The sequence below is a fragment of the Bolinopsis microptera genome, chromosome 11 (genome assembly GCF_026151205.1).
Source record: "Bolinopsis microptera isolate Bmic1 chromosome 11, MBARI_Bmic_1.0, whole genome shotgun sequence".
Classification (NCBI taxonomy): Eukaryota; Metazoa; Ctenophora; class Tentaculata; order Lobata; family Bolinopsidae; genus Bolinopsis; species Bolinopsis microptera.
In genome coordinates this window covers 4,930,930-4,954,546 of record NC_087082.1, presented here as the reverse complement: position 1 = coordinate 4,954,546, position 23,617 = coordinate 4,930,930, and the positions used below count along the sequence as shown (strand labels likewise).

Sequence of the window (23,617 nt, the reverse complement as noted above, 5' to 3'; positions counted from 1 at the left end):
AAAGGAAACAATCTTTTTCGGAAAAATGGTTACCATTTTAGCGTTTTAATTACAATTAGCTTCCAAGTAAAAATGCCGCGTATTTAATTGTCTTGTAAAATTCTACACAGAAGGGAAACAAATCCTTAAATTTGGCGGTTAAAATCAATACTGAAGATACCAAGAAATATTTGATAAGATCTGAACTTCTATACAAAAATCATATCGCACACACTTTAGAAAGTGACATACCTTACTCGGGATTATTATAACCGGGATAAAGTGGTGGGTTTTGGAAGATTCCGCCATATTTTTCCCGGTCAAAAATTTTACCAGTCATAAAAAAACCCGCCGACTCAGATTATGGGGTTCCAAGGGGGTGGTGATCATCATATTTTACCTGAAGTCTCATATGTGCTAGAGAAGACTTTTGAAGCAGTGGATGGAGGGCTGTAACTTTATTGGCAGTTGCTACCATAATTTCGTTATAAAAATCACAATTTGGTTATAGAAATCAGATTTCAGGGTGGACCGTGATTCTCACTTTTCTTGCCCATGAAGTGAGTAAACTGTGCCACTATTTCATGGTCCACGGTGGATTGATTACTGGAGCAGTTGAAGATGCAAAGCCAAGACGTTCCCCAATACCAAGCGGTGGGCAGGAAATTAAGCTCCGGCTGACCTTCAGAGCAGTAGCCCCATTAGCGGACAAAATGAAAGTCTTGTTAAGACAACAATACAACTTCGAATTTGACGGTCAGCAGCAGGGGGATATCAATAATGATAATGGAGGGGACATTAGCGATAATGAGAATGAGAATACGCTTTAATGAAGATTTGACTTATTATTGCTATAGATTTATTTTCCTTTAAATACTAGACGTGTCTTTTTTTCTATTTCTGAGTAATATCAGTAACTGTAAATTGAAATAACTTCTTTAACAAGTAACAAAAACAGAAATTTCGGTTGAAAATTTGTTGACCTCTGAAAAAAAAAAACTCGAAAGGTCGGCCACCGGTAAATACATGACCGGGATAATTTGGCGGGTTTTGGGAAAGTCCGCCATATTTTTCCCGGTTATTACTTTTCCCAGTCATAAATTAACCCGCTATAATATTCCCGAGTAAGGTACTCAAAAACACAAATTACCGTAAAATTTCTTTTTAGAATGCAGAATGAAAAAATATTTCGTTTATAGAATTTTATCTATCACTATTATGAAATAAAAACTTATAATTAGGTAAAAATCGTTTAACAGTTATAAATCTAAAGTCCCGACCAGAAAAGCAACATTTTATTACGAGCGTTTTCCGTTTCATTATAACTAAAAATGTCAATCAAGCAGCAGGTTGCTGACAGCTGGACCCACAGATATAATCCTGTCATCTGAGGCGTATTGGGTCGCTCTGTGGGGGGAGGAGGTGTCGTACAAGTAGTTGACCATTAGTCCCAGTGACTGCTCCTGCATCTCAACACTCCTGAGCGGAGATATGGTTACTTTAGGGACATTAATCTAGAGACTATAATTAATAGTAGCTATTTCGATTTTGAGCTATATTTTTATCATTTTATTGGTTTTTTTCCTTTTTTTCCCTTCCTTTTTTGGTTTTTTCAAAAAACTACTTTTACCTAAACAAAAAAAACAAAAAAATGTTATCCCCCCCCCCCCCCCAATTTATCACTGAGCACTAAACTCTTTAATGTAAACTAACCGGGTGCCACCCCATCTCAGACCCCACACAACAGCTCCATTGGTGACATGAAAGTGACCCACTGGGTCCAGAACATTCCCTCTTTGTTTCTCTGAGGTCAGGTAGTAAGCTGCCAGCCTGGAGACAGTAGCTTGCAGACCCTCAGGGACGGCAACTATTGAGGGAGACGACAACATGTTCTCTAGTTCAGTGCGATATGATCCTGTAGCTGGATATTTCTGTTTCAATTTTAAATTTTACCAAGGTTAGAGAAAGGAATGAAAATATTATTTACATAATACATAAATAACGTTATCATTTTACATGACAGGGCAGAAAACAATAAGGTTAAATCGTAGTCCCTGAATTAAGAAATTCAGACAAAAAACCCAAAATAAATATCTGGAATTTACCGATAAGTCTGAGCACCCTTGGGTTAGGTCGCTTCAGAGAAACGCTAATCCAGTTCCTGAGACCAGGTATTGGAGACAGGGTGGTGTAGAGGGTTCGGGGTGCTGTTAGTTGGGACTTTGCTTTACCTATACACCAGCCTCCGCAGGGGATACCTAGTCATGAGAGTGTGAGAGGGACTGGGAGCATCACTTTTATTTATCTGATCTATGGTGTCATGGTACAGACATTTAATTGAAATGAAGAGAGCAGCATGATCCATACCTCTTAATGCAACTTCCAGAGAAGAAATAGAGTAGAAAGTATTGACTCTCCTATATGAAGCATCCTCTGTAAACCGAGTACAGGACAATATCTCCCCATCCTCAGCTCCAGAACTAATCTCCCTCCCGTGGTCTAGTCCGTGTGTCCGTCCGTCTGTTGGAGTACAAAGAGAGCTAGCTAAGCTCTCATCCAGACCCTCCTTGATGTCTGAGACACACTGGAACATTCCTGAACTGTGAGCCACGTGCAGGATTACCAGGGGGCGAGAGGGAAGGAGGGTGTGGGTCAGTACAAATACGGAACCTGTGGATTATTTCAGATTTAGAGTATGGGATACAATTTGAAAATCTGGGAAATCGACCCTTCACCTTTTTCGTACAAACAACCAAAGCTTCTGAAAGAGACGTCGGAACGAAGTTTAATGACGTTTCAACTGGAGTACCTACGATTTTCAGCAAGTCTGTTTTGAAGGTCTAGTTGAGTTTTAATAGGGTGAACTCTGTCACTGCTCCTTACCATTTCCACAATTGCTTTAGGTGACTCTGAATACAAATTGCGTGTTATTGTAAGCAAAATGAGACTATATAATATAGACGTAACAAATCTTTCAAACTATTGTAAATATAAAACATTGTGGTCTGAGAACTAGTTTGCCTAAATCGCAATTAATTATCAATTTTTTTGACGTGTGTTCAACTCGTGTGCGTAACCCAAGTAACCTACTGATTTCTAACTTGATGAAGAGTTATTGACAAAAACATATATAATATTGAAATATGAGGCTTTACATATTTTACTAACGGTAAGATTTTACAGCCTCTCCTATATCAGAATGTCATTTCTGCTTTTGCATTTCGAAAGAGTTGAACATAGGTTGAAGTAGATAAAGACCGATTATCATATTTCGTCTTGTATAACAGTCAGGATGGCCGAGTGGTCTAAGGCGCCAGACTCAAGAATCTCTTGCCGTCGTAAGATGGAGCATTCTGGTCCACGAATGTGGGCGTGGGTTCAAATCCCACTTCTGACATCTTTTCAAAATTTTCATATTTTCAGAAAAATACCAACCTAGTTTAACTGTGGATATCTCAGTATTATCAAAAGTAACAGCAAAGCGTAACACTTTGAACAGTATCTTGTCTAGTTTCATGAGTTCGGGTCGAGGTAGCTTGACTATCATGTCATTGCATTCAGCTGAAATGTTTATTGTAAAACTCAGATCTCTAAAATTTGAGCAAAATCTTATTATATTTTGAAATCTCATTAATAAAAACAATAACAAAATGTTATAAAACTAAATATAAATAGCAGAATAATATGGGGATAATACAATATGCATAGATCATTATAAATTATTACAATTTACAGCATAATACCATCCAACGAACTGCTCACTGACCTCTAGCGTCCATAACCGCGGTAAGTCCCTCAGGTGATTCACAGAGCCGTTTCAGAACATCATTTTCAACTGGAAAGTGAGGAGTTAACAATAAGCGTAGAAACAGTTTTATTATTCAGGTGACTGATATCAAAATTAAATACGATACCGGGGGAGGCATTTATTTTTTCAAAACGTTTCGTATTAATGCAAAATTATAATTCACATGCGATACTGAGCTGGGGAGGGCATTTCCAAAAGTTTTATAAGAAAGGAGGATTAAAATTCAATAACTAACCAATTTTGTAGCTGCCGCGTTGTTTCTATGTATTCTCAAATAACAACTCACTTACTCACTATCAATAGACTTGTTCATGATCTCTAAGTAGTGGCGCACATTTTCTCTCGGTGTCAGATCAGACGACTTCTTTATGGCCTCGCCAACATAATCTCCTGGTGATATTAGGAGGATTAAATTAGTACAAACTCAATCATTGTATGAACCATCAAATGCCTGAACATAGAAATATAACCTTGAAAGTAATGTCAGATGTTTTAAGTAAATGGGGGTAAACGTTTTTGTTGTTAAAAACATTGCCGTCAAATGACAACATTGAGACTGGAACTAACCTCTTATGGGGAGCGAAGAGAGCTGACGGTTCCGATCATCTGCTCCAACTCTACTAGAAAACCTCCGAGTAGCGACACACGGGGTTAACCGAGCTAGAGCACCCCTGAAGCTGGGTGCGTTATACCGGTGTAAAGTGTGTTGGAGGGTTGTGTTGCAGAATAGTGGGTACTTCATCGTGATCTCTACTCATTTCTATCTCATTCCTTATCTTAGGATTGTGCTTTTAGGCATGGATAAAGATGTGACTGAGAAGTATAGCAAGTAGCAATCTCTTTTTGTGAAAGCATCAGAATATCAAGTAAATTTAACTTCGTAATATCAAACATGAATCAAACATGAATGAATTAAGATCGATTGAAACTCTCAAAGAAGTTGATAGCATCATGTTTTGATCATAATCAAAGATAACTCCAAAGAATAATATACAAAACGCAATTATCTGAACAGTCAACAAGCCATCATCCATCATAACAATGAAGTCTCTTTTATTTAAACTGATTTCTTCCGCTTTAGCTCGTCTTCTGGCATTTTGAATTCAGGGTAACTTGCTTAACCTTGCAAGACTTAATAGAACATTAGCTCAGGTGTTCTGTCTGACAAAAGATATAAAGTTAACGATAGCATCATCCTCATCGTCCAACTCCTGCTCCTCAGTCCTACTCGACCTACCAGCATCATGGTTGCCTGGATACACGGGAGCATCATGGTTGCCTGGATACAGTTGTCCTGGATACACGGGAGCAAACTCCATTTCCCGCTCATTCCTCAGGTCCTCCACCTTTTTCTCCCAAAGTGTTTGTTCCCTGATCAGGAACTTCTCTTCGATTGATTTTCCTACGTCCAGGGGCTGGGAAGATTGATCTTGCAAGTTAGCAGTCGAGTTCGGCTCTGGCTGTGTGACAATCTCTGATACATTCGGATCTATTTCTTCGTCTTCAACAGATTTCTCGTTTGGCAGAACAGTTAAAGGATCCATGTTTAACCGTTTTCTTAGCCGGTTGAGTCTGTCTAATTTTTCCTGCTTCCTCTTTGTTTTTGTGGCTTGGAAGATCTCTCTAGACTTTTCTGTTGATTCCCTCATAGAATTAAGAAAATCCATCTGCTGCTTTCTTATTTCAGGGTCTTTGGAGAAGCTATAAAACCCGACACCCTTGCTGCGAATCTCGCCCTTGTCGACATTCGAGAGATGAATTTCATCGTACTCCGCCTCAGATTCGTCCACAGGTACGCTATTCTCATCATAGTTCCTAGTTCTGGAGGTGTAATCAAAGGGAATCTCGTGTCCTTCAATACGTTTCTGAGAGAAATCTACTAGGATGTTTTCTGAAGACTCACCATCTCGTTTTAAGAGTTTGTCGTAAACAGCACTCTTCGCTTCCAAGATTGACCTAGAGTTTTCCAAGTCTTGCTTTTCTTTCTGAGTCAGTGCTAGACGCTCTTCTCTTTTCCTCTGTTTCGCGTCCCTCTCCGCCTGTCGTTTATCTTTCTCCTCCTTCTTGTAGTGGATGATGTCTTTTAGTTTCTTGTGGTTATTTGGGCCTTGAGCTGTTGACTTGTTCGTATCAGACTTGGCTTTCAAGTACTCATCTTTGAGATTGAATAGTGTGGAAGCTTTGCTAGTTGAAGACATTACAGATCATAAGAATTTCTAAGTGTGTTGAACTGTGGACAATAACTTCATGTCTGGAAACAAAGATTATTCTGTTTTAACATTTCTACCGTTTGATGTCAATAGCGAGATTCGTCAGCTGGAATACTTCCTAAAAAGATGGAATCGATAGGAATAATTTTCTGGAGAGGTTACACTGAAAATGTCAAATAAAGCCAATATTTAAAATAAAGGTATTTCTTTTTAAACAAATGTATACGGTTGTCTATTCATCATGTTAAGCACTGATGCTTAAATAATCAATACGATGAGCTCAGAGAGAGAAAGCGTTTTAAAGCATATAGAAACAAGAATATATGTACAATGTCTCGTTAATTAATTAATATTCACTTATCCAGTGCAGTATAAGTTTCCATATAACATGTCGGCTTATCATAACTTAAATAATCAAGCTTACCCCAAAGTCGTAAAATAAAACCTTCGTTTCATAAAAAAAACCCTACCTATTTGCTTTAATATCATTATAAAACTCCAAATGTTTGACATCATCAGTTTGTTGATCGGTCGTTAACGGACCATTTAAATGTGCCCGTCTATTATGCATTTTCTTACAACTATTAGGGAAACTCTCCTCCAACAAAACACAGCACTCCGCACTGCGTTTGAACTTATTATTCAGAAAATAGTCGACCTCTGAACGCTTAGTAGAATTAGGATCGTACCTACTGAGATGCCTGGCAGTAGTCCTAACAGACTCATGATAAGACCGCCCTGCAATAGCAGACAGTTCCCACAGAACCGCCGCCTCAGCATTAGCCTGACCAGGATCGTCTGCTTCCGGGTAGAAAGGCTTACCGAAGTCCTCATCTGATTCTAACATCTGAGCTATCCTCGGGGCGGTTCTGATGATCTTCCTGGACTCACAGAGGAGGATATGGGCTTGTTCAGGGTTCAAGTGGGTGGACATGGTGCAGAGGCGCTTAACCATTGCCATCTGGCAGGCGAGGGGTACTTTACGTTTTAGGGTGCTGGTGAGACTTGCTTTGAGCTGGTGGAAGGTCTTCATGGGCGTGTCAGGGGTGAAGAGGAGGATGTTTTGGTAGAGTAAGGAGTAAAACTCTCCTATGTCAACTTCAAGAACTGATCCTTGGCCTGAAGAGTGTTTGTTTCAATTGAGAGTTGTGTACAATGTACTACCTAAAATATTTCAAAATAATACAATTTTACCTAAATTTATCAGGCTTCAATAAAAATGGTCTTCGATGGTATTCAATCTGCGTAAGGTTGGATACTGAGGAAAATATTTCGATATAACATTGCATAGAAATATAAACCTGATAAGATGGTGAAAATAGTAGAGACACAGTTGAGCGAGTCCGCTAGGTTCAGTGATTCCTCCTTTATAATACTCTTCAGACACTCGAACAGGTCGGTGAAGAAGTCAACGTTTATCAGGTGAGCGAACTTGGATAAACCTATTGAGAATTAAAGTTGTGATATCATTGTCGTTACAGTAGCATTGTAAAACTGGGCTTAGATATAAAGAATGGCAGAAAAGTGAATTTAATCGGGTATCATAGACGGGGTAGAGAATATACTATGTACTATGATATTGATACAGGAGGAAGAAGTTGTAGAAAATTTCAGATCACTTTTCTAAGAAAGTGAGAACTGAGAAGTAACTAAATCATACCAGCTCTCTAGAAATGTGAGAAGTAACTAAATCATACCAGCTAAGGCAAGAGGAAGAAGTGGGGTATCGTGGAACTGTTTCAATACTCTAAAATACGTCACAAATATGTGATCGAGTGATTCTGACTGAAGCCTGAACTTCTTCTTTTTGTTCTCCACTGCCTCTGCCTCACGTAGCTCAACCCTCACTTTAGCCTGAAATGAAAGGTAAAATTAATCAAGGTTTTCAGGAGAGCGTGCTATATATTTCTGACCTGGACCCTTATTTTTTTAAAAAATTTCAAAATTCAAATAAACTTTACATATCAGTAGTCATTAAAGTTTATTTACAGCACAATTTATATGCAAACACCATTTCATACTCACAGATCTCTTTGAATTATTAGGGATTGTAAACGTAGAAGAATACATAACATTGCAAAGCACTCCAAAACTTATCAGTCACCACATACCTGTTCCTTCCTGTGTTTTCTCTGTTTCTTGCTGAGCATGGCTGTGTCCGGTAACTTTTCTTTTTCCTCTCTCTTCACCTCCCCTAGTTCCACCAGGCGCACGTGCATTAGACAGCTGATCAGCTTACCTGCACGTGGCATATCATTGAATATTTATCTGCACGTTGCATAAACGTGGTTAAAACAAGAAACACTAAAATAATTCCCTTTTGTTGGCTTATTAACTACAGACACGGTGAAAATGTTTACAAGACTTCACACTGATGGTTACCATGGTGACGCTGATACTTTAAATTAAAGATATGTCACGAACCATTAACACTGCTGCCCTTCTTTTTGACTAGCGAGGCTATCACTCTGACTATCTCGACCGAACATTCACCTTGCTTGTCCTTTTCAAATATCTGAATAAGAATGTTTCTATAATATTTGGAAGATGATCTCTGGATTATGTCAAGGATGAAATCTTACACTATTATTACCCCAGACACAAATAAATGGAGACAAATCAGAAGTAAAAACCGAAAGTAAAAACCGAAAGTAAAAACCGAAAGTAAAAACCGAAAGTAAAAACCAAAAGTAAAAACCAAAAGTAAAAACCTCAACTATAGTAGCAGTGACGACATCAGCCAGCTGACCCCCCTTAGCTTTACTAGCCCCGTAAGGGATCAGAGTAACCACAATGTTAGACCTGAAGTTAAAGTTGTAGTTCTTTGAGAGCAGCTCTGCCATGCACTTTAGGGAGAGGAGTCCTAGATTCCGGCGGGCTTGGAACACTTCTGTTGCTACTCTCTCTGCTCGCTTCTTATTCTGCAGCAAGAATTATTAAATAAAGGTTCTAAACAAGTAAAGGGATAGTTCATAATAACGTCCAAGTCTAATCTTTCCCTTCGACTGTAGCAAGGGTATTTATTATGATTTATAAATCATTATAAATACACTCAGATAACAGATTCACGGGATAATTTGTGTTCAAAATAGAGATAACTGTTTGGAGATCGTGTTATCTTATCAATAAAAATGAAGATTGAGCTTGCTAACCTTGAAGGCAACGTTAAGGTTTTCAAAGAGCAAGTCAAGGAATACACGGTAGTTCCTCAAGAGGTCAGTCTCATAACTATGCTGCACTTTCACCTGATTGAATGTGCTGTTTATAAATAAGTGAGATCTCTCACGAAGATATCGATAACGACACCTGCATCGTATTCGATCAGAAATCGTGGATTTAAACAACTTAGCGTACAAATCTGAAAGGAGATATCAGAAACTGGCCGAATAACGGAAGATATTGAGGGAGATATTAGCAGGGTTAAGTTATACCTCTTTGCTGAGAGATTCTAGTTCCTTGGATGGGTTGATGGAGTAAGAGGGCAGGATGTCATTGTAGATAGCAGTCAGAGAGATTATAGCTAACTTTCTCACAGTCTGACCTGGGATAATAAGTATATTGACGTAGTGGATGGTTGAGGGGGTTTCAAGCACAGGTCACTCTCAAATCTAAAGATAAGCAGTGGCCTTCGGCACTTGAAACCTCCTCAAACCTCCCCTGATTTATATATCATTGATATTATTTGATTGTGCCGTAAAAATAAAAATTTGTTTTATTAAACATTTGTTTTATTAATAGATTTTGAGCTTTTAAACATTTGTTTACTAGAATATTTGTCTAGTGTGCTATGTTGTTAGCAAAGCTACCAAGGATCGTGGATAATTTCAACCTTTTCTGTGATGTAAAAGAGATCTAAAATACCGGACTAAGGTAAATAGGGGGGGAAGCCAAGGGGAATTTTGGCGAATTATGTATGAATTAATTATGGCGATTTTCAAAATCCATTAAGGCCCTAAATAGTGCCAGCAAGGCCAGGTTAAGAAGAGTAAAAGTAAAAAGAGAGAGACATACCAGCCTTGCTGTCCTCAGTAGCACAGTAATGTCGGAGCTTCTTCATTACCTAGCAACCTAGCAACCTACCTACTAGCAAAGAAGAGTAAAGAGATACATACCAGCCTTGCTGTCCTCAGTAGCACAGTAATGTCGGAGCTTCTTCATTGCCGCTATGTTATTATACGGGTCTTCTGTTATTCCACAGCACAGCTTCGCTATATCCTGTAGATATAGCACGGTTAAACCTACCTACCAACCTACCTGGCAAACTAGCAACCTACCTTCTAGCAATGGGATATAGAACGTCAAGCTGGTGAATGGTTGAGATATATTGATACTTTCAACACTACTATATAGGGGGGGGGGGGGGGGGGCCAATGGCATAAAATGGCATAAAATGGAGACTTTTTCTATGGAGAAAATGGAACCCATGAGTAATTCTCCATTTTCTCCATTTTATGCCATGAATTTTGTCTTCGAAATTTCATCTTTAACACCATTTAACACCTAAATTGGACATCCTAACATGTTTATTTACGCTTACTAGGGGCGTAACAAGCTTATGAAAGCTCATAGTATGCTACTAGATGCTTATACTAGGTTAGTAGAGGCACACTTCAGGCAAACTCATAATTACTCTTCTAGTGTAAAGTTATTTCTACAGGCTACAGCAGGAGTGAGTAATAGGGGAGAGTAATAGGTACTGAGAAGTGAGACCTACATCCTCGACGGTCGAAACAATCTCGCACTGCAAAGGGGAGGCCTGCCTTCCGAGATCGCATTACCAGGGGGAAGCCTCGAGTCCAAATTTGTGTATCGAGGGGTAGGTGCAGACTTCGATAAACCGAAAAACCAAAAAAATATTTTCGGCTAATAATGAAGAGGGTAGCATGAAACGTGGAGAAAAGTGGTTTTTAGAAAAACTTTGAAAAATTTTGACTTAGAAAATTTTCGACCCGAGTCATTCTCGATACGTACCTCTCGTATCGAGAGCTCCCGATTCCGAGCTCGTGTTGCAAAGGGGAGGCCTGCCTTCCGAGATCGCATTACCAGGGGGAAGCCTCGAGTCCAAAATTGTGTACCGAGGGGTAATTTTCTAAGTAAAAATTTTTCAAAGTTTTTCTGAAAAACTCGTTTCATGCTACCTTGTTCATTATAAGCCGAAAATATTTTTTCGGTCAAAATTTTTCAAATTTTTTCTGAAAACCGCTTTTCTCCACGTTTCATGCTACTCTGTTCATTATTTGCCGAAAATATTTTTTCGGTTTTTCGAAGTCCACAACTTCCCCTCGATACACAATTTTGGACTCGAAGTAATGCGATCTCGGAAGGCAGGCCTCCCCTTTGCAACACGAGCTCGGAATCGGGAGCTCTCGGTACGGGAGGTACGTATCGAAAATGACTCGGACCTAACATTTTCTAAGTCAACATTTTTCAAAGTTTTTTCTGAAAACCACTTTTCTCCATGTTTCATGATACTCTGTTCATTATTAGCCGAAAATATCTTTTTAAAAAATAATTTTTCTCGAAATTCTAAATTTTTCAGGTTTTCAATGGCATAAAATGGCATAAAATGGCATAAAATGGAGACTATTTCTATGGAGAAAATGGAAAAACCTATGAGTAATTCTCCATTTTCTCCATTTATGCCATTGGCCCCCCCCCCCACTATATAACAAATAATTTGAGGAAACGATGTAACAGAGTCGATATAACGAAGTCCCCATACATCGTGGTCCGGTAGTTTCATTGCGTCTTAATATAGAACGTCAAGAATGGTTCAGTTAACAGTATATACAATAGATATAAGACATTAGGTGAATAAATTCTCAACTTGAACTTGCCTGTTTTGCTTTAGCAATATACTGTTGTCTCAAAGAGTAAAGTTCTGAAACAGATGTAGGTTGGTACTCTTCCTCTACCGGCTCTGGTGCTGCTTCAACCTCCGGCTTCTCCTACAAGTGATAAATGTTAAATCTGTGAAGTGCAAAAGAAACTCAAAGTTGCAGCAGTTAGTTTTGATTAATTAATTTTTGGGAACTAAGGTAGTATCTAATACTACAATTCCGGCTTCTCCTAGAAAAGTAGAAATGACATATCATAGAAAGACCACAGAGGCGTTCACAGTTGCAACAGTTAGTGGATCTATTTTGATACCAAACAGTAACAATTCAACGACAAATGAACACAATATATATAGTGGGGGAAGGGGGGGGGGGGGGGGGGGGGGGGCAATGGCATAAAATGGCATAAAATGGAGACCTTTTCTATGGTGAAAAGGGAAAAACCCATAAGTAATTCTCCATTTTATGCCATTGCCCCCCCCCCCCCCCCCTCCCCCCCTATATAGTAAAAAATCTAACACTATGATAATCAGTGTTACCTTCTCAATGACTCTAGACCGCTGTTGGAGCCCCTCTTTTGTCTTGAAAGGTAACAAGTGGTGTATCTCCTCTACTGGCTTACCCTTCTCCTCCTTGTACCTCTTCTCTTCGTACACATCCTCTGTGGTTTTAGATCTGCAACAGTTGCTAGGTTATCAACAGTTGCTAGGTTAGCTATCACGTGGTGTTAATTGGCTAATTGAGCGATTTAAATCAGCTAATTACTGATTAGTAACATAATTTGATTCCTGCAGTGTTCTAGATATATTGTCAAGGAATTGCAGACTGTAATAAGTGCATAAACACTAATTTTTCCGAGAATATGTTGCTTACTTTTTAGAGGGTTTATCCTCTTCAAGATTGCTGAGAAGGAATTTGTAGGACCTTTTATCCGAGAAATACTCCAAATCCCCCTCTTCCATTGAGCCATCATCTTCTGAATCCATGCTATGAATAATATTTAATTAATAAGGCCAGGGTTGAGTTAAACACACCATGTACATTATCCATTGAGGTCAGGAAGTTTAAAGATCTCATCAGCTCAGAAATGTCTTTTCATGGAAATAGAGGCCACTTAATTAGAGGCCACTTAATTATACACCAACATGGCGAATCTGTGGATGCTTTAATGTTGATAGCCAGAATGTAAATAATATTGAAACACACCTTCACAACCCAGCGACTGAAACAGCCACTTTACATTTTTATCTGAATTCTGAACATAATCAAACGGCTGTATACAATCGTAGGTGCCTCAAAAACTTCAATATCATGCAATTTAGTTCGTGCAAAACTCATAATTCATGCAAAACATAAAATAAACCAAAATTCTGAATAAATATACAATAACGGTGCATTAAAACTTCAAACATTATACAACAAAATAAAATCATCAATCTCATCTATACTTCTAGACCAAAAACCAGTAACACAAAATTCAACTTTATAACAACATTTCACATCAAGATGAGACATATGTCACTTAGGTTTAGCAGTTAAAACACGAGTAAATTAAAATTAACTTAATTTTAAGACTTACCACACAGTTTATAATAAATCAAAGAAATAGTCTAAACCCTGACCTATCTCCCATATAGCGATACCAATCTTGAATCTTTCAGCTGCTTCCACTCTTTTCTGGATAAACTGAAAGGGGACAAATTGATTTAAATATGATTATAACATTATGGTGAATTTGATTTTAATGGTCGAAACCGTACATCGTAAAAACAGTCAAAGCATGTAATTCGTACAGTAATGCTATTTAAGTATTTAACTTGACTTCAGTAAAACTACATTAATGTATGGACCTTATGGGGATACAGTATTGGTCGCCGTGTAAATGTGAATCTAATTTCCACACACATCACATCAACACTAGTAACTCAATAACATCCACACTCATACCAATAGTAACTTAATAACTTACCCGTAAAGAAGGGTAGAATACTTTGTGTATCTGTTTGTTATCCCTGTACTCAAAACTTAGTTCAGATGCCTTTAGGTGCCAGGAGAACTGTGAGGGCTTCGCGGATTTGAGTAGGTCAATATACTGGCTTCCTACAATAGCTGCAGGGTTTACTGTATCAATACACTGTTCTTATTAAGTTGAATCAAATAAATCAAATAAATCAAATAAATCAAATAAATCAAATAAATCAAATAAATCAAATAAATCAAATAAATCAAATAAATCAAATAAATCAAATAAATCAAATAAATCAAATAAATCAAATAAATCAAATAAATCAAATAAATCAAATAAATCAAATAAATCAAATAAATCAAATAAATCAAATAAATCAAATAAATCAAATAAATCAAATAAATCAAATAAATCAAATAAATCAAAATGATGCTTGATCATTGATTGAACCTAAATCCTCAGAAATCTGTGGAATGAAACATCATAGCACCTGCTAAGTTACACTATCAGATGGTAAAGCTATGATAAAGATGTCTTCTATTTCTATTAGATTACATCAACTAGGTTACTAGGTTACTATGTTACTAGGTTACTAGGTTACATCAACTCACCATCAAAGTGCCCGTCTCCTCTAAAGTCAGCCCCGTAGAAGTTGACTCCATAGAGGAGCTTGTGTCGGTAGTTATCGTTATTTTCGTGTTCCATGATCAGCAGTATATTCCGCAGACCCCAGTCCATAGGACCCACCGGACCTGAACACATGGTTGTCATGGTAATATTGAGTGGAATATTCGTTAAACTCCAATGGCTGGAGGACAGGGGCCGGGTGGGGGGTGGGCGGGCTTTAATAGCTTTTAAACGGCCATGGTACCTATGGTTAAATCGACCTATGGTAAATTAATCGTCAATATCAATACCTGGTTCTGCTAAGTGAAAAAGAGATACAAAACAATCTGAAACATGCTAGTCAGGGTAGTGTACCCCCCTCCCCCCGTTAGGGTCAATTCAGACTCAGCCTTGACCCATCCTGGTTTTAATGATGATAAGGTGTCGTCCAAATATTACGTAATCACTTTTTGGAAAATTGTTAACCCCCCTCCCCCCTCCGTAATCAGTTTTACACGTATAGCTATTGTGTCAAAATTACACTAGCGTAATCATTTAAAAAACCCCCTCCCCCCTCGGCTGATTACGTAATATGTAAACGACCCCGGCCCTAACGTACCTGCTTTTCCAGTACCGTGATGATGATCATACGTCATCATCACAAACTTCTCGATGTACGGTTGCAGGATCTGAAAGTCGTACTTGTCGAATATCTCAGGGAAGGGTCTCACTCCGGGTGGTATGACCAGCTGGGTTGTCATTTGTCCCTCAGACATTCCCTCGCTTATCGCTTTTATTATCTGGTGCAGCCTTGGCTTTTCCTGGGTTATATTGAAACGTTACCAATGATAAGGTTGAAATTATGATAAAGAATTGCACAATACAGATCATAGAGGATAAGTTCCCGAATGGAAGTAACTTTTTTCTGACTTCTCTGGATAAATTGTAAGCGAATGGTACAGCTGGTCAGGATATGATTCCCAGGATAATTGGATAAATTAACTTCAGACTACTTAATGGGCATTGGCCCCCCCCCCCCCCCCCAACTACTAACCCTTCCTTGAAACTGTCTCCAGATTTCCAGAACAACCCCGTCAAACTTTTCTCCCTTGAAGAACTCCACCACAACTTGTACCAAGTGCATAAGCTCACCTTCTGACGATGTTACCTAGACACAAGCAAGTTACACAAGCAATTCAAGTTACACAAGCAGGTTATGCAAGTTATGTAAGTTACACAAGCAAGTTAGGACAATTTATACAAGCATTATACATATTATGTAAGGGTTTTGTTATCACATTGCAATTGTAGACACTTGCAACATGTCTTCTGTGTCAGACGAAACTGACATTTTTAAAGATGTTTAGCAGTCAAATGTTCGAAAAGCTGGCCGCTAAAAAAGTTATCTCTTCATTACCTGAGTGAGATGTGCCATGGACCACTCCCCGAATATGAGTCTCGGAGCTATCTTAACATTTGTATTGTTAGCCCGGACATCTCTAACCCACCCTGCATCTATATCATGCCCTCCTTTTATCTTGAAGGTTCCTTGAGTTGTGGGAACTATTTGCAGCCACACTGATAAATACGTACAGTTTGTGAGTCAGGATAGTGTGAATATACTTTTACAATGAAAATACAGGGTGGGCCAAAAGTCAGTACCCATACGTTGGCTTTTATAGCTCAGTCACTGAGTGCCGAATTGAAATACTTCTTTCTGGTATGACTCAGTACCACTATAGTACAGACAGATCCGTCTGAAAAAATCGATCTGCCGACACACAAAGCTTACAAAGGATTTTGGGCGTTTTTGAGTCCTAATAGATGTCCTTTATGGCTGACCAACTTTTCCAAACTTTTCCACGTGTCTTAAGGCCACTTTTTGCCACTTTACCACTTTTTACCACCTTTCTTGTTTGTCGAATATCTTTAGTTGTGAACATCGTAAAAGGTTGCGGATCAATCGAGTGTGTTCATATTACCATGAAGAAAAACTTTTGTACTAACAATTTTTACGTCCGAAAATCAGTTAATTGAATAATTATCAATTAGCTAATTAGCAAAATTCTAAAAAAATTTTATTGGCTCAAAATGATCAGAATAGCTTAAAACACGGAGAAAAGTAGTTTTTAGAAAAACTTCGAAAATTTTTCACTTACATAAAGTGATCAAATTGCATGAAACGCGGAGAAAAATGCTTTTCAAAAAAACTTAGTGAATTTTTCGTTTCAAGAATACTTAAATCACCAATATTTGTAGTTGGAGTTCAGTAAATCGCGGCAGATTTTAGTAATCAGGAATTACTAAGTGGAAAGGTCTGAAACTGAAAAACGTTAACCATACGATATAAGAGTTTCATAACTAATTACAATACAGCCTTATCGATTCTCACAGAAACTGCACCAATGGCACAGTCAAGATCGAAAGACGAAACGATAGCCTGCTGTACTTATTTATTTTATTTATGTACTATCATTTTATTGATTTCAATGATGAATCAGTGGGGTTAAGATAATCACATTTGTAATAAATAAAACTTCTCTGTACCGTCAATTGTGCTAATCTAAACCGGCCTACCTGGATTACCAGACCTCTTCTTTTCCTCAACAATCAAACCAAGTTGTTCATATAGCATTTGGTGGGCGATGTAAGTACTTATCGAGCTGTATTCAATCACAATACGACACAATACGTGTATATTATATGGCTCTTAATGAGGTTTATGAAACGCTTAATACCTTGAGAAACCCGGTATAGAGAGGTTTTACAGTTTATCACGAAAACGTACATATATACTTGGCCTCATGGCTCATTTACAGTTCGAAGAAGGCAAGAACAGACCAGGGAAACTAAGGAACAGCCAGATTCAGGAAGCAAGTGTAAATACACCTTCCAACATCTACTGTGACTTGTTTTGTATTGTACTGCATACCGCTTCATTTGCTATGCGGTATAAAAACACCCCCATTTGTCAGGGTCGGCTAAAAGTAAAATCAACAAGGGTAACTACGGGCAAGGATAAGATTTAGATACGAGCGTCGGGCAAGGGTTAGTAAAGAACCGGTAATAATTCATTCAGTAAAATATTCCACGAGAGTCAGGATATTTTGGAAATTGCTAATAGAGACAGATCCTGATCAGGAAGGATTGTTAATGTTATTGAGGATGTTGATTTGAAATCTGGACGTTGTGAAGTAAAAATACAGGTTCTTCCCGCAGGATATTCGGGGCCCATGATGATCAGCTCGAGATTAACGTGGGACAGATCTAAGAGCATTGAAAAGAGCGAGTTGACATTTTAAGCTTTCTGGTCTTTTCTTGCCTTCTTTGATCTGTCAAAGAGTCATGAGGCCAAGTAGACGTTTTCGTGATAAACTGTAAAACCTCTCCATACCGGGCCTCTCACGGGAGAAACGAGAAGTGTACGGTATAGAACGTTTCATATACCTCATTAAGGGCCATAATATAATATACACGTATTGCATTGTGTCGTATTGTGATTGAATACAGCTCGATATGTACTTACATCGCCCACCAAATGCGATATGGACAACTTGGCTTCATTGTTGAGGAAAAGAAGAGGTCTGGTAATCCAGGTAGGCCGGTTTAGATTAGCACAATTGACGGTACAGAGAGGTTTTATTTATTACAAATGTGATTATCTTAACCCCACTGATTCATCATTGAAATCAATAAAATGATAGTACAGCAGGCTATCGTTTCGTCTTTCGATCTTGACTGTGCCATTGGTGCAGTTTCTGTGAGAATCGATAAGGCTGTATTGTAATTAGTTATGAAACTCTTATATCGTATGGTTAACGTTTTTCAGTTTCAGACCTTTCCACTTAGTAATTCCTGATTACTAAAATCTGCCGCGATTTACTGAACTCCAACTACAAATATTGGTGATTTAAGTATTCTTGAAACGAAAAATTTACTAAGTTTTTTTGAAAAGCATTTTTCTCCGCGTTTCATGCAATTTGATCACTTTTGGCGGAAAAAAATATTTTGAATTTTCGAAATTTTTCCAAGTCTCGAAAGAAAATGTAAGTGAAAAATTTTCGAAGTTTTTCTAAAAACTACTTTTCTCCGTGTTTTAAGCTATTCTGATCATTTTGAGCCAATAAAAATTTTTTAGAATTTTGCTAATTAGCTAATTGATAATTATTCAATTAACTGATTTTCTGACGTAAAAATTGTTAGTACAAAAGTTTTTCTTCATGGTAATATGAACACACTCGATTGATCCGCAACCTTTTACGATGTTCACAACTAAAGATATTCGACAAACAAGAAAGGTGGTAAAAAGTGGTAAAGTGGCAAAAAGTGGCCTTAAGACACGTGGAAAAGTTTGGAAAAGTTGGTCAGCCATAAAGGACATCTATTAGGACTCAAAAACGTCAAAAATCCTTTGTAAGCTTTGTGTGTCGGCAGATCGATTTTTTCAGACGGATCTGTCTGTACTACTACTAGTTCGAGGAATTTGTCAACTCGAAAAATATTCGTCTTCATTTTTTCAAATGAAGGTTCGTTTTCGCATTTATTTGATAGTTTGGATAGTCGGATCGAGCTAAATTTTATTGGATTGTGTTTGGCCATTCGAATTACGCTTGTCCTGAAAAAAAAAATTAGAGTTGTAGCTTCTCAGATGATTGAGATACGAAGCATAATGAGTTTATTCATTACGTGTGATCAGGTGATTGGCTTACCTAATCACGTGATAAGGTGATCCCGGTAACCATTATGGGAATTGTTAAAGATGTCCAATTAAGGTGTCCTGTCACGGTGTCACATATTCACCCAATCAATTTTGCTAACGAGGTACACAAAATGCTTGATAATTTCGTCATTCCTAAATCCTAATCCGTCTCGCATCATTTTTTCAGATCAGATGCAATATTTAATAATCTACCGTCTCTGAAAAGATTAGGCGTCCAGCATGTTCAGAGAGAACAATATAGGTGTTTGGCGGCCAAATTCTGAATTTCGCATTGCGAATTTTGGAATTTGGCCGCCAAATTTTTAAAAAGACCTAACTCAAAATTCTGTCCCAAAACTTAAGGTCGAAATGCGATTCTACGTTGATTCTGAAAATTTCATGTAAAAATATTGAAACCCTGTTGAGTTCTATTGTTTTCAGCGAAATCAGTTTTGCAAATATCGCGAACTGAGATATGGGCAATTTTGTTCATTTTTTGCGATTATTTGAACACAGAATCCACAGTTAGGTAGATACTGAGCTGATAATCATAAAGAATGTGTAGTATAGGCTTACCTTCCATATAAAGTTGGTTTCATTCAAAAATATTGATATTCGACCAATATATGGGCCAAAATCGATCAAATTTGGTGCGTATGCCCAAATATGGTCATATGGTTTTTTGCTCATAACTCAGTCATTTTTTGTCCAATCTTGATGGAAATTCATATACGAGTTCAGAGGACCACTAGCTACAAGTAGAGCACCTAAAATCTGGATTTTGGGCATGTTCAGGGTATTTGGTTAAATTGGGCCTAATTTGGACAAAATATGGCCGTGGCTGCCCCGCGGGCACCGTTTGGCGGTTGGGGTCCGGGACCCCTCAAAAGTTCGGTAACTGGTCTTAGTTTGTTGGTCAACTACTATCTCGAAACCAAGTTTCACAAAAAAATCAGGATGAACCCCCCCCCTTAATATTCAATGAGCGTCAGAGCGTGGTCTAAAATATTCGAATTTTCAAATTTTGGCGACGGAATCCTCGAACAAGTAGGTACAGTATGCCATCTGAAAAGCATTAAGGGGGCCGAGGGGGGGGGGGGTCTTCATCAAAATTCTCTCGAAATTGACTTTATAGTTGTTTCTGGTAGAAGGGAGTGATATTTACCAGCTGCTTTTGGTCCAATGGAAAAATATTGTTCCTAGCCGAAATTATCGCCGGTCTAAGGTCAGCGCTTATATGTGTAATTGTATTGTGCGAGCGATTTTCAATCGCAAATTCTGAAAATCGAGTCTAAAAAATCTATCTTCTCCTACATTTTTAGAGCAATCACCCTGAAACTTTCAGGATATGTTCTAGGGACCATTTAGAAGATATCGTTCATGCCAAAAAACGATCATCGTAAAAAAACGAGGTCAAAGATTTTCAAAATTGAATAAATTTCTTTAAAGGCCTATCTCAAAATTTTGACATGAACGATCTCTTCTAAATGGTCCCTAGAACATATCCTGAAAGTTTCAGGGTGATTGCTCTAAAAATGTAGGAGAAGATAGATTTTTCGACTCGATTTTCAGAATTTGCGATTGAAAATCGCTCGAACAATACAATTACACATAAGCGCTGACCTTAGACCGGCGATAATTTCGGCTAGGAACAATATTTTTCCATTGGACCAAAAGCAGCTGGTAGATATCAAAAGCAGCTGGTAGATATCACCCCCTTCTACCAGAAACAACTATAAAGTCAATTTCGAGAGAATTTTGATGAAGACCCCCCCGGCCCCCTTAAGGGGGGAGGTTCACCCTGATTTTTTTGTGAAACTTGGTTTCGAGATAGCAGTTGACCAACAAACTAGGACCAGTGACCGAACTTTTGAGGGGGTCCCGGACCCTAACCGCCAAACGGTGCTCGCGGGGCAGCCACGCCCATATTTGGTCCAAATTAGGCCCAATTTAGCCAAATACCCTGAACATGCCGAAAATCCAGATTTTAGGTACTCTACTTGTAGCTAGTGGTTCCCTGAACTCGTATATGAATTTTCATCAAGATTGGACAAAAAATGACTGAGTTATGAGCAAAAAACCATATGACCATATTTGGGCATACGCACCAAATACTACTACTACTACTACTACTATGTCGGAGCTAAGTCCGATCTACGCCAGAAAACCCCCTCCATATATCCCTGTCCCGCATCAGGGTTCGCAGTTTCTCTTTAGAGTTTGTCCCAACTTCCTTCAGTAACATAGACAAGTAGCTTTGTCTTGGTCGGCCTTGCTGTGCTCTACCGTGCGTAGGTTCCCATAAGACTAAATCACTGGCAAGTAGCTCAGAATGTCGGATGCAGTGTCCCGCCATTTTTAATCTCCTGCTTCGTAACTTGTTTGACAGCCTTGGGAGGCTACCATACAAAGTTATATTGCTGACCTTGTCCTTCCATGAGATACCCAGCACCATACGCAACATCTTCGTGTATGTCCCGTCCAAACTTTTCTCTTGAGCCTTTGTCAGTGTCCAGGTTTCTGATCCGTAGAGCAGTACTGATTCACAAGCCGCTATGAACAATCTAATCTTGAGGCTCTTTGAGAGTTTGGATTTCCAGATATCCTTCAGTCTATGTAGGGCACCCCACGCTTTTCCCTTTCTTACCCTTACCTCCCTATATGTGCTCTCAATCCAGGAGCCTAAGTAGATGAAATCATCTACATTTTCTATGGCTTCCCCGGATCGACTTTGTAGGTCGCTAGATCGATCCTCCATATTCAGTGTCATGACCTTGGTCTTGCCTTCGTTTATGTGTAGTCCCACGCTTGCTGCCGCCGATTCTACTCTGAGCAGGAACTCAGAGTAGATCACCAAATTTGATCGATTTTGGCGGCCAAATTCCAAAATTTGCACTGCTAAATTTAGAATTTGGCCGCCAAATTTTTTTAAAGGCCTAACTCAAAATTCTGTCCCAAAACTTAAGGTCATGAGACAATTCTACGTTGATTCTGAAAATTTCATGAAAAAATATTGAAACCCTATTGAGTTCTATTGTTTTGAGCGAAGTCAGTTTTGCAAATATCGTGAACTGAGATATGGGCAATTTTGTTCATTTTTTGCGATTATTTGAACACAGAATCCTTAGTTAGGTAGATACAGAGCTGATAATCATAAATAATGTGTAGTATAAGCTAACCTTCCATATAAAGTTGGTTTCATTCAAAAATATTGATATTTGACCAATTTATGGGCCAAAATCGATCAAATTTGGTGATCTACTCGGAGTTCCTGCTCAGAGTAGAATCGGCGGCAGCAAGCGTGGGACTACACATAAACGAAGGCAAGACCAAGGTCATGACACTGAATATGGAGGATCGATCTAGCGACCTACAAAGTCGATCCGGGGAAGCCATAGAAAATGTAGATGATTTCATCTACTTACTTAGGCTCCTGGATTGAGCGGGACCCCAACCGCCAAACCGCCCCTGGTCAACTGCTATCTCGAAACCAAGTTTCACAAAAAAATCAGGGTGAACCCCCCCCCCCCCCCCCCCCCCCTAAGCAACAAATCTCAAATATAAAACAAGGCGGAGGTATAAGACCCAACGTATAGTATGGGTACTGACTTTTGGCCCACCCTGTATATTACCTGATTTTAAAGATTAAACGGGATGAACCGTGAACGCCCTGGGAACGCCCTTTTTTCTAAATTCAAAGATTGTTTATCTTGTGACTTTACATCGAACAAAAATACCAAGTAAGTACTGGAACTCATAGTAAAACTAACCTGGGGAAATGTAGTTGAACTTAGCACCAAACGTCTTAGCAACGTCGTAACCATGGTTATTCCAAGGTGTGACAAAACCCAACAAGTCACCTTTAAACATCTTCTTGTCAACATGGTTTCTACTGTACTTCTTATAATTCTTTGTTACTTCAGCCCAAGAAGTGGGCTCCGTGTTGATGAGACCTCGTTCACCGACTGTTTTTAGGATCGGTCTTTGCTCCTGCAAAAATAATATTATTTTCATTTGTTTTGAAATCATTAATATGACGTGATTGTATGTATTTCGTAGTACAGTTCGAGAATGATCAAAGATCCAATCATCAGCACAATGCTCTCGCATCTTTTGTTCAGGTGCTGAATAGAAGAACAGTATAATACAGGCCGCAAACTGACAAATAAATTTTAATATCATAGATGCTGGTGGAGAGGTGACCATATTTATATAATTTTTTGTCACAGCAATAAATCAATCAGCTTCCACTAGAGTCAATAGTTTTGTGGTTCGGTTCGATTGGTCAATAGTGACTATTAATCAATCGGATCGAACCCTAAAATAGCTCTCTATTGTGCAGTAGTCCTCTACTGAATTAAGGGGGGGGGGGGGGGGGGGGGGGGGGTGTCGTACATACCTTCTTCTCCTTGCCTTTCTTCTTTTCCTCTTTAGTAAGGGGCTCTAGTGTGCCGTGGACAAAGTAAACACTAATACAGAGGAGCACAACCCGTCTCATTGCTACAGTTTTGT

General features: G+C 38.6%; 4 protein-coding genes and 1 non-coding gene across 5 annotated transcripts in view; 1 reads left to right on the top strand and 4 right to left on the bottom strand.

Moving 5' to 3' along the window:
- Positions 1-18: 18 nt before the first annotated feature.
- LOC134822986 (malonyl-CoA decarboxylase, mitochondrial-like) lies at positions 19-4,584 on the bottom strand. The gene is made up of 10 exons (XM_063834288.1): positions 4,355-4,584; positions 4,082-4,177; positions 3,746-3,814; positions 3,415-3,540; positions 2,793-2,888; positions 2,347-2,649; positions 2,085-2,237; positions 1,693-1,900; positions 1,113-1,458; positions 19-231 (listed from the first exon to the last, which is right to left on the bottom strand). The coding sequence occupies exons 1-9, from the start codon at positions 4,527-4,529 to the stop codon at positions 1,314-1,316; spliced, it is 1,371 nt and encodes a 456-aa protein (XP_063690358.1). The 5' UTR covers positions 4,530-4,584; the 3' UTR covers positions 19-231; positions 1,113-1,313.
- Trnal-caa (transfer RNA leucine (anticodon CAA)) lies at positions 3,266-3,376 on the top strand. The gene is made up of 2 exons: positions 3,266-3,303; positions 3,331-3,376. It is a non-coding gene; the product is annotated as a tRNA-Leu (tRNA).
- Positions 4,585-4,723: 139 nt separating the features above from the next.
- On the bottom strand, positions 4,724-5,985 carry LOC134822981 (uncharacterized). The gene has a single exon (XM_063834281.1). The coding sequence runs from the start codon at positions 5,983-5,985 to the stop codon at positions 4,936-4,938; it is 1,050 nt and encodes a 349-aa protein (XP_063690351.1). The 3' UTR covers positions 4,724-4,935.
- LOC134822978 (nucleolar complex protein 3 homolog) lies at positions 4,724-12,838 on the bottom strand. Its single transcript, XM_063834274.1, has 12 exons — positions 12,708-12,838; positions 12,374-12,509; positions 11,835-11,945; positions 10,110-10,212; positions 9,429-9,538; positions 9,150-9,242; positions 8,709-8,918; positions 8,422-8,512; positions 8,109-8,236; positions 7,695-7,851; positions 7,299-7,439; positions 4,724-7,116 (listed from the first exon to the last, which is right to left on the bottom strand). Exons 1-12 carry the CDS (start codon positions 12,818-12,820, stop codon positions 6,464-6,466), a joined length of 2,046 nt encoding a protein of 681 aa, XP_063690344.1. The 5' UTR covers positions 12,821-12,838; the 3' UTR covers positions 4,724-6,463.
- A 274-nt stretch (positions 12,839-13,112) lies between these two features.
- LOC134822979 (chitinase domain-containing protein 1-like) overlaps positions 13,113-23,617 on the bottom strand; it is a 133,424-nt gene continuing 122,919 nt past the window's right edge. The window contains exons 2-9 of the mRNA XM_063834275.1: positions 23,505-23,605; positions 22,876-23,095; positions 15,824-15,984; positions 15,461-15,574; positions 15,026-15,227; positions 14,412-14,552; positions 13,804-13,943; positions 13,113-13,520 (exon numbers count right to left, since the gene is read on the bottom strand). Of these exons, the coding sequence (XP_063690345.1) occupies positions 13,422-13,520; positions 13,804-13,943; positions 14,412-14,552; positions 15,026-15,227; positions 15,461-15,574; positions 15,824-15,984; positions 22,876-23,095; positions 23,505-23,603 (1,176 nt within the window). The 5' untranslated portion in view covers positions 23,604-23,605 and the 3' untranslated portion in view covers positions 13,113-13,421. The remainder of the gene's footprint in view (positions 13,521-13,803; positions 13,944-14,411; positions 14,553-15,025; positions 15,228-15,460; positions 15,575-15,823; positions 15,985-22,875; positions 23,096-23,504; positions 23,606-23,617) is intronic.

Bases quoted from the DNA above. Each gene is read 5' to 3' on its own strand.
- LOC134822978 (XM_063834274.1), bottom strand. From the start codon at position 12,820: ATGGATTCAGAAGATGATGGCTCAATGGAAGAGGGGGATTTGGAGTAT. The intron at 12,510-12,707 runs GTAAGCAACATA...CAACTGTTGCAG, and splicing joins GAGGATAAACCCTCTAAAAA to ATCTAAAACCACAGAGGATG. The intron at 8,919-9,149 runs GTTAGCAAGCTC...TTCTTGCTGCAG, and splicing joins ACCTTAACGTTGCCTTCAAG to AATAAGAAGCGAGCAGAGAG.
- LOC134822986 (XM_063834288.1), bottom strand. From the start codon at position 4,529: ATGAAGTACCCACTATTCTGCAACACAACCCTCCAACACACTTTACAC. The intron at 3,815-4,081 runs GTGAGTAAGTGA...CTCACTTTCCAG, and splicing joins CATGAACAAGTCTATTGATA to TTGAAAATGATGTTCTGAAA. The intron at 1,459-1,692 runs GTTAGTTTACAT...ATCTCCGCTCAG, and splicing joins CTGAGATGGGGTGGCACCCG to GAGTGTTGAGATGCAGGAGC.
- LOC134822981 (XM_063834281.1), bottom strand. From the start codon at position 5,985: ATGTCTTCAACTAGCAAAGCTTCCACACTATTCAATCTCAAAGATGAG.